This window comes from Brassica rapa, chromosome A06 (assembly GCF_000309985.2).
Source record: "Brassica rapa cultivar Chiifu-401-42 chromosome A06, CAAS_Brap_v3.01, whole genome shotgun sequence".
NCBI lineage: Eukaryota > Viridiplantae > Streptophyta > Magnoliopsida > Brassicales > Brassicaceae > Brassica > Brassica rapa.
In genome coordinates, this window is record NC_024800.2 from 29050364 (window position 1) to 29065297 (window position 14934).

Consider the following 14934-nt stretch of genomic DNA (forward strand, 5'->3'; position numbering starts at 1 on the left):
GACTTGTGAGAGTTTCATTCATACTTACTGTCACCTTGGGCACCAAGCTCTGGAACACAGGTTCATAAGATCTCGGACATGAAGTGGTGAAGAGTTTGGTGAAGTAAGCTGTCGCTACCTCCCCTTTAGCCGGATCAGACCAATGTAGCTCCCCATCATCATCTTTCAGCTTAGTAATACATTTCCGGGCTCTGCTAGTTTTCACCGAGGCGTGGAAAAATTTAGAATTTCTATCCCCCAGTACAAGCCACTTGTCTCTGCTTTTTTGACTCCAGTGCATTTCCTCTTCTCTATATGCCCGAATGATCTCCTTTTTGATGATGTTTATCGCGAAAAAGCAAGGATAAGGTCTCGTCTGGAACCATTCGAGTCTCTCATGCAAGATGTGTATTTTATCTTTAGCATTGAAGACCCTTTTCTTCTTCCATTTGCTCATCGCTCTCCTACAGATGCTGATCTTCTCAGAGACAGATGTGTTATGATGTCTTCCTTTCCACGCAGACTGAACCTCTATTTTAACTTCAGAGTGAAGTAAAAGTCGTTTATCAAAGCAGAACCTTCCTCTGAAAGATTCAGCTGATGCTCTGAGGCTGACAAAAACAGGGCGGTGATCGGAACCTCTCTTCTCTAGAAATCTTTGGTTAGCGCCCGGGAAGAGATTAGTCCACTCTTTATTTGCGAAGCACCTATCAAGACAACACTGAATCCATTTCTTCCATCTCAAACCTCCCCATGTGAATCTATCACCTTTACTCGACAGTTCTTCCATTCCACAACAGCTTAACATGTCTGCGAACGGCTGAAAGGAGCTCTCATGCCTCAGGGGACCTCCCGTCTTTTCCTGATTGTTTAGAATCTCGTTAAAGTCACCAACCATGCACCACGGTACTCTTCGTGAACAACCAATGCGACTTAGCCTTTCCCATATCACACTTCGGCCATTAGTTATTGGTTCACCATAAACACACGACAAAAGGAAAGAGAAGTCGCCCAAATTCACCGAGCAGTCAATCACATTTTTACTCGCCGTTAACACATCAACCTGAACATTTTTCTTCCAAAAGAGGGCCAAACCGCCACTGAAACCAACTGGGTTTATAGTATATACATGTGCATAACCCAACCAAACTTGAAGATCAACTAAAACATTCCGACATTTTTTTGTTTCCATTAAAAAAAGGATGTCCGGAAAATGGTATTGACGCATTTCCCGTAGACGTTGAATTGTCAAGCCTTGAGGCCGCCCCAAACCTTGGCAATTCCAGCTCATAATGCTCATTGGACATTGGGCAATCCCTCATGTGGGATCGCCTTAAGGCAGCACGCCTTAGGTGTTGATCTTCCTTCTTCCCCTTTCTCTTCATACTTCCTCTTCTTAGACCCTGAGACTTGTTTCCCTTCTCTGTGCTCAATCATCTCACGGAACTCTTCTTTTGCCCCTTCATCTTTTCTTTGCTTTCTCACAGCCTTGGAGGGTCTCCTCCTCGGGTTATTACTCTTTCTGATCATCCCGGATGATGCAGGTTCCCAAGCCCCTGACTTAAAAACCGTAGGTAAATCAGAAAGAGTAGCGCATTTGCTGTTAACACTACCCTCAGAGTTGCACATTCTCCCATCAAAAGGCAAGCTTCGTGCCTTATACGCTTGAAACGCCGACGCCACCAGCTTTTCCGTCTTGTGCACCACTAATTGTTTCTCCTGTTCTGCTATCTGCTTCCCATAGTCAAAAACCAAGCCCTTTCCTCTATTAAGATCCTTCGTAATTTCAGGTGGAGCTTCTAGACGTAGAAACGTCCTCTGAACTTCCGGATCCTTTTCCGCTTCTTGCACAGATTTTATGACTTTGTCAATCTTGATAGCTTGATCTTCCCCTGTGTTAGCACAGAGATACCTTCTCATCTCTTGTAAAACCTCCTCCGCAATTCGCGGTCTCCCTGTAGCCGGGTTAATCCCCACCTGAGATTCAGCCAGAACACCAAAGAGAGGGTCCTGTTCTTGAAAGTAAGGTTTCTTCAGTGATAACTCTTCTTGAATTTTCATCCTTCTTACTCTGGCTTCTTCTTGTCTCTTTTTCACCGATACAGGGCAGATGGATTTCTCATGGTTCAAACGGTGACAAGTAAAGCAACGTTTCTGAACATTTTCATAGTCGAAGTGAATCACCGTTGATTTGCCCTCCCCCAGATCGAGAGTTTTTGCCATTCTCAGAGGATTTGCTACATTGAACTTGACTTGCACCCTCACAAAAGGTTGAGTAATCGGCTTCGACGGATCAAAGGCAACCACGATGGTTTTACCCACGATATCACCCAGAGCCGTAAGAGCCACCTCTGTGTAATAGTTCACCGGTATCTTGCTTATTTGAACCCACAAATTAACGTACTGCAGATAATCCTCAGGCGGATTCTCAACCCAACGTTCCATCACTATGACCCATTCATTGAACGTCTGGACACCCTTTTCCAAAACATCCATAAGATCATGCTCATTTTGAAAGATAAACTGGAAACGCTCTTCCGACAAGGCGATTCCCCGGATCCTTCCTTCTTTTTGCCATTTTCTTGGCATCTTGTAGATCAAAGTTGACATCTTTTGACATTCCGGGTTCAACAGTCTCCCCATCAAACTCAGCTTGTTCTCCTCAGCCGAGCTAATACCAGGAAGGTTCGGCATCTTGAAAGGAACATCGTCTTCCTCCAAATTTAGAGCCATCATAGCTCTGTCCATTGCCACAGACATCTTTTTAATACAGATACTAACTCTCTTTTCTCACTAATTTTAACTCCCAACCACTTTCTTCTTCAATGCGCGAAGCAGAGATGAACAAACAGATAAGATTTTCGGATATGAAAGCAAATTATATCCCAAAACCAATGTTTTCTTTGACTTTTGTAATAGAAAACGTGTTTTAACCACTTTTATGCTAACCCCAATGTAAACTTAACTTAAACTTTCGTAAAAACCACTAAAGCCCACTAGGGGTTGCTTAGAGAGAAAAAACCTCTCACCTCTCACCTCTCACCTGATAATTATACTCCTACAATAATTTTTCATATTTTGGACTACTTCACTCACCGAAAAAATCTATAATAATAAAGTATTATTATGAGTGTGTCTCTTTGTAAAGTACAGTAGTCTATTTCTAGTCCTTTTGAATTCTTTTTTTTTTTTAACGAACTACTTGATTGCTTAATAAAACAGAGTTAACCTCCAAACAGAGGTGATACAGAGTGGCTTAGAGCAGCCTTAGCTAAGGAGTCTGATGTTACATTTTCCAACCGAGGGATAAAAGAAAAGGTGATAGAATCAAGCCTACAACTTAACACTCAGTCCTTTTGAATTCCTATGTTTAATTTATACATATAAATTTTATTGTTCTTAGCTTTGACAATTTGAGTTTAAAAAAAATTTGGAGCACAGCCTCTTGTAACCACAACGATTATGCTCAACTTCAGTTTTCTCCTCCTTTGAAATTTAGACATTTGCTTTGAAATTCTCTTTCTTCAACTTGGGATAGACTATCTACGAACCAAAAACCATCTAAAACCCTTGTTCAGCTAGCAATGATGGAATGGAATCTTGTAACCAGCAGGCTTCATAAGATGGATTCGCTATCCAGTTGTTCGGCTTCTGTAATGTATATTTAAAACATTTTGCTGAAAAGTCACACCTACGTTTATGATAAAAAAGTTAATCAATGTCGATCGACATAGATATTAGTGTTTGGAGCGGGGCAAACGAAAAAAAAACGTAGATATATTACAATCATAAGAGTGTTACGAGTAGCAAAGCAGTAAAACCAGAACAAGAAACCTACCATATGTAAAATTAATAAACAGAAACAACAATACCGATAATCAATAACAAACTGAAACGGTCCATATATCACATGAGCACACAAGCTGCTGGATTTTCATCGCTAAAAGCGGTAGTGTAGCGGACCTCGGTGGAGCTAGCACGAGCTAGCTGCGAGACTCCAGGGTCATCGGCTCTTCGCACATAACCGGAGGGTGCCTTCTTGTCGTAGACTCCAGCAGCGTAAGGATGAGCCACGACGTCGTAAGGCACATAGGGCCAGAGCTCAACCTTCTTGCCGGTCCTGTGAGCCATACGGGACACCACCTTGTTGGGATCGACGTAGCCGACCACAGTGACTTTGTGGGCTTTGGGCTCCAGCGAGACAGAGGATACACCCTTCATTCCTTCCACGGACCGCCGCACTTTACGCTCGCAGCCTTCGCAGTCCATCTTCACTTTGATCTCCACCGTCTATCCTCATCATTAATAATTAATTAGGGCGTGAACAACGACAAACAAACAAAAATATCTAAGCAATATAGTAATCATGACCAGTGAGTAATTCATGTGATTTCTGCGATTATTTGTATTTTGAAGGAAAAATAAATAAAAAGAAAATAATAAGATGATTCCGACAGCGAGCTTAATAAAAGTACAACGAATCCCGGTGTAAAATCTAACAAATGGCTGCAACTTGTTTTCCAGATTAACAAAAACGAATCTATTTGGTCGGCGTTATAAACAAATAACTCAAAAACACAAAAAGTTTCAGAAATTGAGTGTTCTAGAGAATTCACAACAACAATAATAATGGAAAGCATAGGTGAAGAGTGAAGACTGATAGAACTAATCAAGGAGAAGTACAAAAAGTAACAGGACACATCTCGGGACTCAAACTTTCCTTCACATTGAATCTAGTTTATAGAATAGATTGAAAACAAGAAAGGAGGTGTGGGGGATACCTGCAACTGTCTGCGCTTTTTAATCTTGTGCCCGTGAGAGCAATCAAACATTTCAGAGACATGATCCAGAACACCCATATTTTCTTTTAACGAAACTAGAAAAAAAACCCGAGTGATATTAAAGGAAGAAGATTTAGAAGAGGAAAGCTTTAGGGAGAAGGAAGGAGAGAGTCTAAACGAGTTGCACACAGCACAGTGATATCGCAGAGGTAAAGGGAAAGGGGGGAGGGAGTAAATGATAGCAATGAAAAGAGAGGGAGGAAGGAATATAAAGACAATAATTAGTAAAATAATTCTATTCACTAAAACTTGTTTTTGAAAAAAAAAAAGAAATGAAAAGAAGGATGATGGGTCGTCACCTTTCTCTCCTGGTCCACAATGCAGTCGACATTATGGGAAACAGAGTTATTGTTATATTTTTGGATTAACCGATGATGACTCGCAAGTCAAACCGACAACGTAAACCGACCTTGACCAGTCTTTGTGACCACTCGACTCTTGGGCCTCTAATGGACCCTTATTAGGTGCGCTTTTTCAATGACTGTACTGGGGTAAAAGGCCTAAAAGCATAGGATAATTAATGAAAATCCATCCAGCCAGCCCAACTGAGCTCAGACGCGATTGAACTGAACTCTTCTGGCACAGACCGCGTCGGATTCTCCAAAACAATCGGAGAAAGATGATCGTCTGCGTCGCCGTCGTCGGCCACCAGGTTTTTCCAGTTTGCTTTGATTTGATATTGATCCAGATCTGATTCGATCCGTTCTCAGTCTGCGTCCATATTCTTAAAATTGGGAACAGAACAATCCGCTTTACATACAGAGCTTCACGGAAGCTGAAGATGCGCTTAAGCTCCACCACATCGTCCACTGCTCCCTCGATGTCATCGATGAGCGAGGTTCTATCTGAAATGAAATTCACTTTGATTGATTGTTGTTAATTTTTGGATGCTGCTAACAGTGAACAATCCGAGCAAGTCAGGAACGACATTGAACGAGGCATTTCTAGGTCTGCTATACCCAGCACTCAACTACAAAGTGTAAGTTAGTTTATATTCCTTTTTTTTTTTTCACACAACATCCTTCTCATTGCCCAAAACTCACTCACTCACTCTCTCTATAGGTATGGTTACTTGACTAATACAAAAGTGAAGTTCATCATGGTCACTACTGATTTGGATGTCAGAGACACCGATGTCCGAAGTGTATGCTTCTTTTATCTTCCAAAATTGGTTCATTCTTTTTTTTTGTTTTCTCTTATTTCTCTTGTGCACTTACAGTTCTTCAGGAAGTTCCATGCCGCATACGTGGATGCCGTCTCAAACCCTTTCCATGTTCCTGGCAAAAAGATCACTTCCCGAACCTTCTCCGAATCCGTTACCAACATTGTTACCTCTTACTCTTTCAACTGATGACCCTCTTCATTGTATGTTTCTGTTTCATTGAACAATTATCTTTTCTATTTCTGAAATGATATTTCCTTTTTAACGTACACCAACTTTTCTATTTAGAAGTATATTTCTATATGAAAATGGATAAAAACAAAACACACAAGTTATCTTTACTCTTGAAGCAGAGGTGAAAACTGGTGTGCAGTTGAAGAAACACCAACTTCTTCTTCTTCTTCTTCTTTTTGGACTAAGCTCCAGCATTCTGCTTGCTCATGTGGGGACAAGGCTTCCGCAGTCGAAATGAGACTTTTTCAGCAGCAACCGAGAAAGGAAAGAGGACAAGAACTTGTCTCTTAGCAGGTTCATCCACTTCCCTGTGCTCTGCTGTATGAATCCTACTGTATATGCCGTTGTTATCAGATCTATGCTTCTCCATTTCCTTTCTCCTGCATACTTCTTCAGACCCTGTTCAATCCTCTTATAACACTCCCCGGTTTCACCTTTAGCTTTTATAGCTTCACCGAGACAACGAGCCAGAATAACTCCATCCTCCATGGCTGAGCAACCGCCTTGTCCGATATCAGGAGTCATTGGGTGAAGTGCATCCCCTGCAACGCATACGTTGTCCTTCGCGATGTTTGCCCATAAGAGTTCCCATGGGGGTCGGTACTTGAGTCGAGACATCACCATGCTATCAAGATCGGTAGTCTCCACGACACTCTTAATGTTGTCAGGCAAGTCTTTGATCTTGTTCAGCACAAACTCTTTGATGGTTTCGGGACTTGTCTCCTCATCTAATTCAGTACAAGTGTGGGTTAGGAACCAGTAGACAGTGTTGTGATCACAGGGGATAAAACCGGAACGAACACCGTTGCCATAAAACTGGAAGAACTTTTTCCCAAATCCGTGGCCTTGTGGAAAATGTGTGAGCCCTCGGATTGCTAACCGGGAAGTTGTAGCCGGATTCTTGAAGCCTAGCCACTTGCCAACCACTGAGTTCACACCATCGCACCCTACCAAAACCTGAAGAATGTTGGTTCAGAAACCCCGCAACTCCACAACAAGACCAGCCTATCCTTCAGATTATTTACAGAGAGGACAAGTACCTTGGTTTTGAGAATAGTGCCATCAGAGAGATGAACCATCTTGTAGTATCCAGACAATTCGATATGAACAACCTTAGACGAAAACCTTATGGTCCCTTGAGGCAGCTCATCCGCTAGAGCCTCTAACAGCACCTTCCTCTGTACGCATCGAGACTCGTATTCTCTGACAAAACAATTTTAACAGGTTTTAAAGTTTTCTTCCTTTTTTTTTTAATATATTTTGTAAAGAACAGAAGAAGAAGAAGGAAGAAACATACTCGGATTTTGGAAAGAGCATTTCCTTAGAAGGATTTCCTGGGGAGATGTGTCCCACCACCCATCTGCATGCGAAGAAGAAGAAGATCAAAGATAAAGTTCTCTAGTCACAGAGTTGATATGAACAATACTAGTGTTAGCCTGATGATAGATACCCTTGAAGGAGATCATGGAGATCGCGAACATGCTGAGAAACGCCGAGAGCTTCCATAGCCTTCCAAGCGTTGAACCAAGTAGTAAATGCGAATCCTGTGGCTCTCAGCTTATCTGAAGATTCCAGCACCATGCTTCTAATCCCAAGCCTGTGTGACACCACTTTGTTTAACTAACACAAAGGAAGGATAAGCTACTTTCACAAACACAAACCTATGAAGTCCAACGGCGGTTGAAAGGCCGGAGATTCCGGCGCCAACGATGACAATATCTAGGGTGCCTTGTTCTTCCATGGTGATCTTGAGGAAGCTCTGCGTTTATTCCTCTGTTGTTTATATTTAAAAAATACAAAATTGTGGAGGAAGATGGCAAGTCAAACAAAGGCACCCAGTTCTAGGCAGGCGGCTATACAGTAATTAAAATCGAATTTTAATACTCTATTAAATTATTATTATGAAGAAGAGCCCTCCCTACTTATTCGTAGTAGTGAAAGAGGAGACAAGCGCGTAATAAAAGGAAACCATCACATTATTTCTCTAAACTTTATTACAGACAAACAAATGATTACACTAATGCAAGTAGTGTATAGCTAGCTGCTTATTTGAAGAAATTGATTTAAGAAAGAAAGAAAGAACAAGTCAAAACGTGCAAGGAGGGTCAAAGTAGAAGCTGACGAGAAGTCTAGAGTTCTTGTAAGGCTTTCCTGCTCGATCATGAAGCCGGACGGCTCTGATTCCGGACTTGAGTTCCGGGAGTGGAAGACATGTCTGTCCTGCGAAATCATTGTGGGTGTCATTGTCGTAATCTTGGACTCTGAACCACACAAGTGCCAATTCTGGAACAGAGAGCTGAAACAGGAACTCTTGCTTCCATATAGGAAACCACTGATCAACTGCTGTTTCGGTTCTGTAAGAGACCGTGTCCCTGGGAACTCCAGCAATTCCAATCTTGACGAAGAAGTCAGGAGGAGAGTACTGATCGAAGTGTGTCTGAGGGAAATCCAAATCCCATCCTTCCCCTGTGAAGATCTTCACCTTAAGAGTGGTCTTGATGGGAAGACTTTTGCATGGATCAAAGAGTCTCTGCGTGTCTAGCAGAATGCGTGGCTTTTTAACGTAGCCACATCCACCATTGGCTCTGAACATCCCTTGCATTATCCATAGTTGCTTCCCATGTCCCTTTTTAAAAATATTTATATATTAAAACAAGTATCTGTATCTGCATGCACCATTCCACGAGCTCTACTTACTTGCATGTTAAAAGCAACCATTTGAGCACCGTGTGTCCATCCTACATGAGGGTCGTAATTTGATGAGTCCACTCTTGTTCCCTTTGGATATATCCTCACTAGATTCCTCTGTGTAAACCTGTTCAATGCTTTAATAGGTTTTGTTCATCACATCTCACTCTATATATATATAATTTTATTTACCTTACAACATCGCTTCCTCTGGTTCTAACCACATTCTCTACCCACTGCTCATTCACGCTTATCCTTCGAGGCTTCTCTGGATCATCTCTCAAGCAATCCTCCAAACCGCTTTTGCAGTTCCCAGCGTGAATCGCTATCAAGTCTCTATATCCAACAGCTTCACTCTCTTCTTCTTCTTCAGGAATCTTTTTTTCTCCTCTCCATGACATATTAGTAGTGCCCTGTGACAACAAAGAAACGCTGAGAATGTTTACAAAGTCAATTCAAAATATTTGCGTCATATGATCAGTTCTTACGCTCCAGGAAGTGGTTCTATCTACTGGAGTTCTTCTTGAGGACTGAATAACTTGGCTCTCAAGATACTCCTTTGGAGGCTTTGTAGAAATAAGAATCTTCTTCTTAAGCTCTTCTGGTGATGGAAAGTGCTTACAACTCTCTGAGTCGAAACGAAACAGCATCCCTCTGAATGTTCTAGTTAACATCTACAACACATTACCCCAAAAAAAAAAAAAAAAATCAGTTAAAACTTGTAAAGCTCCTCTGTTCTGAGCAAAGGAGAAGAAGATACTCTCCACCTTAGCAACTTTCCCTTGAAGATTGGGTGGCAAATGATCTTCGAGAGTGACTATGACTGGATAATCAGACACATGAAACGCATTTTCCTTTATGGCGTTGAGACATTTCTGTAAATCCTCATGTGAGGTAAGCGTCCTGATGATGAGCACCAAAAACATATATATATCAACTCCTTGGCAAAAATATATATATCAACTCTTTTAAATATTTTTTTTTTGAAAAGCATAATAATAGTGAGTGTAGTGGGGTACCAACCCGCCATGACGAACTTCAGCAGCGTTTCCAGAAGGGTTAGGCCATAAATCAAGCTCGATCACTTTTACACCTTTTCTCAGTGACTGCACGATCGGCTCTACGCTGCTTCTGCTGTTCACTTGGTTCCCAGTCAAGTAAGAGTTGTGTCCCGTGTACACAAAGTAATGCGCTAACGGGGCCTTCATATCATGATGCACCTTTGTTTTTTAAAGTACCCATAAGTTAATTATCTTCTGAAAGCAATATAAATGAAAGATCTCTTACGTACCTGGCGAGACAAGGGAAGAGGAGAGTTTGTATCGCTAAAGAGGTAGCGGTAGAAGGCGTTTAGATGAACAAAACCATGTATATGGAAAACGTTGTGGTGTTTAACGCTGTTGAAGATATCCTGCACGTAGTCCATCCCTGCGTGCTCTTCTCCTTGGACTTCACTCACAAACCTTAAAAGGTCATCCGAAGACATCTTGCCGTTTCTTGAGTAAGCTTCGAAGAGTCTCTTGATGCTCCCTGGTGGCTGCCTCTTTTTCTCCTTGAAGCTCCTGCTACAACAGAAGCACACTTTGAAAGTCTCCGACATTTTTATTATATCTTCTTCTTCTTACTAGCTATACTTCTTACTTGTTCAGCAACATAGACACATATATATACGAATATTATGATAGACACTAATTTAAAAGTGATAAAAAGGAATATATGCTCGTATCAATTATCATCTCTTCAAAGGAACGTGTCTCGCTATTCGCGTTAATTAATTACTACTATCATTCTTAAAAGTAATGTTATTCGTGGTTATGAAAACCTTATTATATTCATGCATGGGTCCGATGAATAAGGCTCTTGTAATTACGTCTTCTAATTTAGATGGGCATATATACTGCCAGCCTAGCTTTTTCGAGGTGCGAATAAAAAGAGAGCACTACCAGAAGCATCAAATATATTCTACACAAATCATTTTTTTTCAGATGTGTTTGAAAAAAAAGAAAATATACGTACATCGCTTAATTTATGTGAGAGATTAACTAAATGACTTCCCATTATTATCGTTCATTTGTCTCTCTGTAAATTTTTTTTTCTCTTGGCAAATGAACGATAATAATGGGAAGGCATTTAGTTAATTTCTCACATAAATTAAGCGATGTAGAGAGCATCGGCCAAGGGATTATTCACAATCAAATACACGTACATAAGCACTTGTGCTCTCGCATCGTTCATTTGTTGGCTAAGAAATGGCTTATTTATCCCATTTTAGATTCTGAAATTTGCAATGCAGCTAGTATAGCTCCATCATGGATCTCCATTTATCATCTACCTCTCTTAATTAGTTCACACGAAACCATATGTCGAATAAGTTGCACATAAGTTATAGATTTAGAAACAAAATGTTCAATTTCATTAAAATAGGTTTTGTTTGCTTTTACTTTTCTTTTGCTGAAGTTTTTATAGTTGCTTGTTCTACTTCTATTATTGGCACTACAAAGGTATAAATAACTAGAAAGAGTCGATGGGGGCAAAATTTAGAGGCACATACAATAATAATAAAAATTAAATAATAGAAAAGTGACATATCTCACTTTATCCCAATTCCCTTTCGTGTCCCAATCTATTTTTCTTATATATAGAAAATTCGACGTTAATTTTTCTATTTCATTCTTAAAGCCCAAACCTGTTCTCTATATTTTGTTTTTTAATTATAAGAGGTTCACCATTGCTAATGGGGCATAGAAACGTATGATAGTATGATACAGTTTTTGTAACAATAAATAAAGAGAAAATCAAAGATTTCATAGGTCCACCATATATGTTTTTTTTTGTGCACCAACTTCCTTTATCAATCTCAAACCAAGTTTGGTACAAAAGCGTTTAGAGCCTGCTTGGCTAACATATCAACGGAAGAAATAGAGTTTCTAGACACCCAATGAAAAGAAACAGAGGTTGAACCTTCAAGTATTGCTGTCAACGACCTGATATCCGACAGGATTCTCAAACTATATACTGAAAATATTTTTGTAGGGATTAAAACACATTTAAAAAAAATGTATAGTTGCATCATGCACTAAAATATGATGATATTGAAAGAGATTTGAAGCCTTTTGTTGTCTCCTATTTCTAAATAAAATAACGATTTTATAGTGGTTTTTTCACCGATTTAAGAAGTATTACGAAATTCTACTAAATTAATTGATAAAAAATTATAACGATTTCCATAAACCATGAAAGAGAGTTTAACATACATTAATACAAATGTAGAATTTGGTTAGAAATTTTAAAACAACACTAAAAAGTTTGGGCTTCAGTATATAGAGCGTTTAACGTAAAACTCAATATTTCGTATGAGTTCATACATTTATTTTGAAACAAATCAAAAATATATGATCCATACTTTCATCCTAAACTAACATATGATGATGGTCAAAGAGACTTGGAACCTTTGTTGCCTATGTTTCTCTAGAAAATATCGATTTTATATTGATTAGAATGTAGAATGTGGTTAGAAATTTTAAAACAACACTAAAAAATATAAGTTTCAGTATATAGAGCGTTTAACGTAAACCTCAATATATTCATAGAGATTTATACATAGATTTGGTTAAAAATTCAAAAAAAGTGACAACATTTTTTAATGGATATTTGCATCATGCACTAACAAATGATGATGTTCAAAGAGGTTTAGAACTTTTATTGTCTCTGTTTCCCAAGAGAATAACGATTTTATAGTAGTTATTCCACTGATTTAGATAGTAGTATGAAGTTTTACTAATTAACTCATAAAAAATTAGAACGATTCCCATATACCTTGAAAGAGAGTTTAACATACATTAATAAAAATTTAGAATGTCGTTGGAAAATTTAGAACAACAATAAAAAGAATAAAGTATATAGAGCGTTTAACGTAAAACTCAATATTTTCGCAGGGGGTTAACACATAGATTTTGAGAAAAATTAAAAAAATATAACAATATTGTTTTAATACATAGTTGCCTCCTGTACAAATATATGATGATGGTCAAAGGGGTTTGGAACCTTTGTTGTCTCAATTTCTCTAGAGAATAGAGATTTTATAATGGTTAGTCCACTAATTTAGGGAGTATATGAAGTTTTACTAAATTAATTTATAAAACAATTGAACGATGTTCATGTACCATGAAAGAGAGTTTAGCATACATTAATAAAAATGTAGAATGTGGTTAAAATTTTTAAAACAACACTAAATATTAAAGGCTTCAGTATATAAAGCATTTACCAAAATTTAATATTTTTGTATGGGTTAACACATAGATTTTGAGAAACAATTTCAAAAAATATGAAAATATTGTTTTAATACATAGTTGCGTCATGCACTAACATATGATGATGTTGAAAGAGGTTTGGAGCGTTTGTTGTCTCCTTTTTAAAGAAAATATCGATCTTATAGCGGTTATTTCACCGATTTAGGGAGTATTATGAAGTTTTATTAAATTATTTGATAAAAATTATACCAATTCCCATAAACCATGAAAGAGAGTTTAACATACATTAATACAAATGTAGAATGTGGTTAGAAATTTTAAAACAACACTAAAATGTTTGGGCTTCAGTATATAGAGCGTTTAACGTAAAACTCAATATTTTGTATGAGTTTATACATAGATTTTGAAACGAATTAAAAATATAAAAATATTGTTTTAATACATAGTTTCATCATAAACTAAAATATGATGATTGTCAAAGAGACTTGGAACCTTTGTTGTCTCCATTTTTCTAGAGAACAACGATTTTATAATGGTTATTCCACTATTTAAGGGAGTATATGGAGTTTTACTAAATTTTAATTATATACAAAATTGAACGATGCTCATGTACAATGAAAAAGAGTTTAGCATACATTAATACAAATGTAGAATGTGTTTATAAATTTTAAAACAATACTAAAGATTATAGGCTTCAGTATATATAACATTTACCAAAATTTAATATTTTTATAGGGGTTAACACATAGATTTTGAAAAAATTTCAATAAATATGACAGTATTGTTTTAATGCATAGTTGCGTCATGCACTAATATATGATGATGTTGAAAGAGGTTTGGAGCTTTTGTTGTTTTTTTTTAAAATATCGATAAAAGTTTTACTAAATTAATGATAAACAATTATAACAATTCCCATAAACCATGGAAAAGAGTTTAACATACATTAATACAAATGTAGAATGTGGTTAGAAACATTAAAACAACACTACAAAGTTGGGCTTCAGTATTTAGAGCGTTTAATGTAAACTCAATATTTTCGTATGGGTTAACATATAGATTTTGAGAAAATTAAAAAAATTAAAAAATATTACTTTAATGCGTAGTTGCATCACGTACTAATATATGATGATAGTCAAAGAGGTTTAGAACGTTTGTTTTCTCCATTTCTCTAGAGAATGGTGATTTTATAATAGTTAGTCTACTAATTTAGGGAGTATATAAAGTTTTACAAAATTAATTTATAAAAACAATTGAATGATGCTCATTTACCATGAAATAGAGTTTAGCATACATTAATTCAAAAGTAGAATGTGGTTAGAAATTTTAAAACAACACTAAAGATTATAGGCTTCAATATATATAGCATTTACCAAAATTTAATATTTTTGTAGGGGGTTGGTTAACATATAGATTTTGAGAAAATTTCAAAAAATATGACAATATTGTTTTAATACATAGTTGCGTCATGCACTAAAATATGATGATAATGAAAGAGGTTTGGAGCCTTTATTGTATCTTTTTTTTTAAAGAAAATAGCGATCTTATTGTGGTTATTTCACCGATATAAGGAGTATGAAGTTTTACTAAATTAATTGATAAAAAAATTAAACAAATTCCCATAAACCATGAAAGAGAGTTTAACATACATTAATACAATTATAGAATATGGTTCGAAATATTAAAACAACACTAAAAAGTTTGGGCTTCAGTTTATAGAGCGTTTAACGTAAAACTCAATATTTTCGTAGGGGTTTACACATAGATTTTGAGAAAAATTCAA

General features: G+C 37.6%; 5 protein-coding genes and 1 long non-coding RNA gene across 6 annotated transcripts; 2 read left to right on the forward strand and 4 right to left on the reverse strand.

Moving 5' to 3' along the window:
• Nucleotides 1-1275: 1275 nt before the first annotated feature.
• Nucleotides 1276-2739, reverse strand: LOC103828136. The gene has a single exon (XM_009103734.1). The coding sequence runs from the start codon at nucleotides 2737-2739 to the stop codon at nucleotides 1276-1278; it is 1464 nt and encodes a 487-aa protein (XP_009101982.1).
• Nucleotides 2740-3736: 997 nt separating this feature from the next.
• LOC103828093 (heavy metal-associated isoprenylated plant protein 26) lies at nucleotides 3737-5072 on the reverse strand. The gene is made up of 2 exons (XM_009103689.3): nucleotides 4761-5072; nucleotides 3737-4269 (listed from the first exon to the last, which is right to left on the reverse strand). The coding sequence occupies exons 1-2, from the start codon at nucleotides 4836-4838 to the stop codon at nucleotides 3886-3888; spliced, it is 462 nt and encodes a 153-aa protein (XP_009101937.1). The 5' UTR covers nucleotides 4839-5072; the 3' UTR covers nucleotides 3737-3885.
• Nucleotides 5073-5305: 233 nt separating this feature from the next.
• Nucleotides 5306-6269, forward strand: LOC103828096 (trafficking protein particle complex subunit 2-like protein). Its single transcript, XM_009103692.3, has 5 exons — nucleotides 5306-5472; nucleotides 5562-5658; nucleotides 5721-5799; nucleotides 5883-5964; nucleotides 6040-6269. Exons 1-5 carry the CDS (start codon nucleotides 5440-5442, stop codon nucleotides 6169-6171), a joined length of 423 nt encoding a protein of 140 aa, XP_009101940.1. The 5' UTR covers nucleotides 5306-5439; the 3' UTR covers nucleotides 6172-6269.
• Nucleotides 6197-8091, reverse strand: LOC103828095 (monooxygenase 2). The gene is made up of 5 exons (XM_009103691.3): nucleotides 7878-8091; nucleotides 7667-7813; nucleotides 7514-7576; nucleotides 7257-7419; nucleotides 6197-7173 (listed from the first exon to the last, which is right to left on the reverse strand). The coding sequence occupies exons 1-5, from the start codon at nucleotides 7955-7957 to the stop codon at nucleotides 6421-6423; spliced, it is 1206 nt and encodes a 401-aa protein (XP_009101939.1). The 5' UTR covers nucleotides 7958-8091; the 3' UTR covers nucleotides 6197-6420.
• Nucleotides 7173-8340, forward strand: LOC117125937. The gene is made up of 2 exons (XR_004448393.1): nucleotides 7173-7396; nucleotides 7490-8340. It is a non-coding gene; the product is annotated as an uncharacterized LOC117125937 (long non-coding RNA).
• Nucleotides 8085-12951, reverse strand: LOC103828094 (phosphoinositide phospholipase C 3). Its single transcript, XM_009103690.3, has 7 exons — nucleotides 10196-12951; nucleotides 9928-10124; nucleotides 9672-9807; nucleotides 9393-9578; nucleotides 9097-9317; nucleotides 8914-9031; nucleotides 8085-8842 (listed from the first exon to the last, which is right to left on the reverse strand). The coding sequence occupies exons 1-7, from the start codon at nucleotides 10502-10504 to the stop codon at nucleotides 8303-8305; spliced, it is 1707 nt and encodes a 568-aa protein (XP_009101938.2). The 5' UTR covers nucleotides 10505-12951; the 3' UTR covers nucleotides 8085-8302.
• Between the last annotated feature and the right edge of the window lie 1983 nt (nucleotides 12952-14934).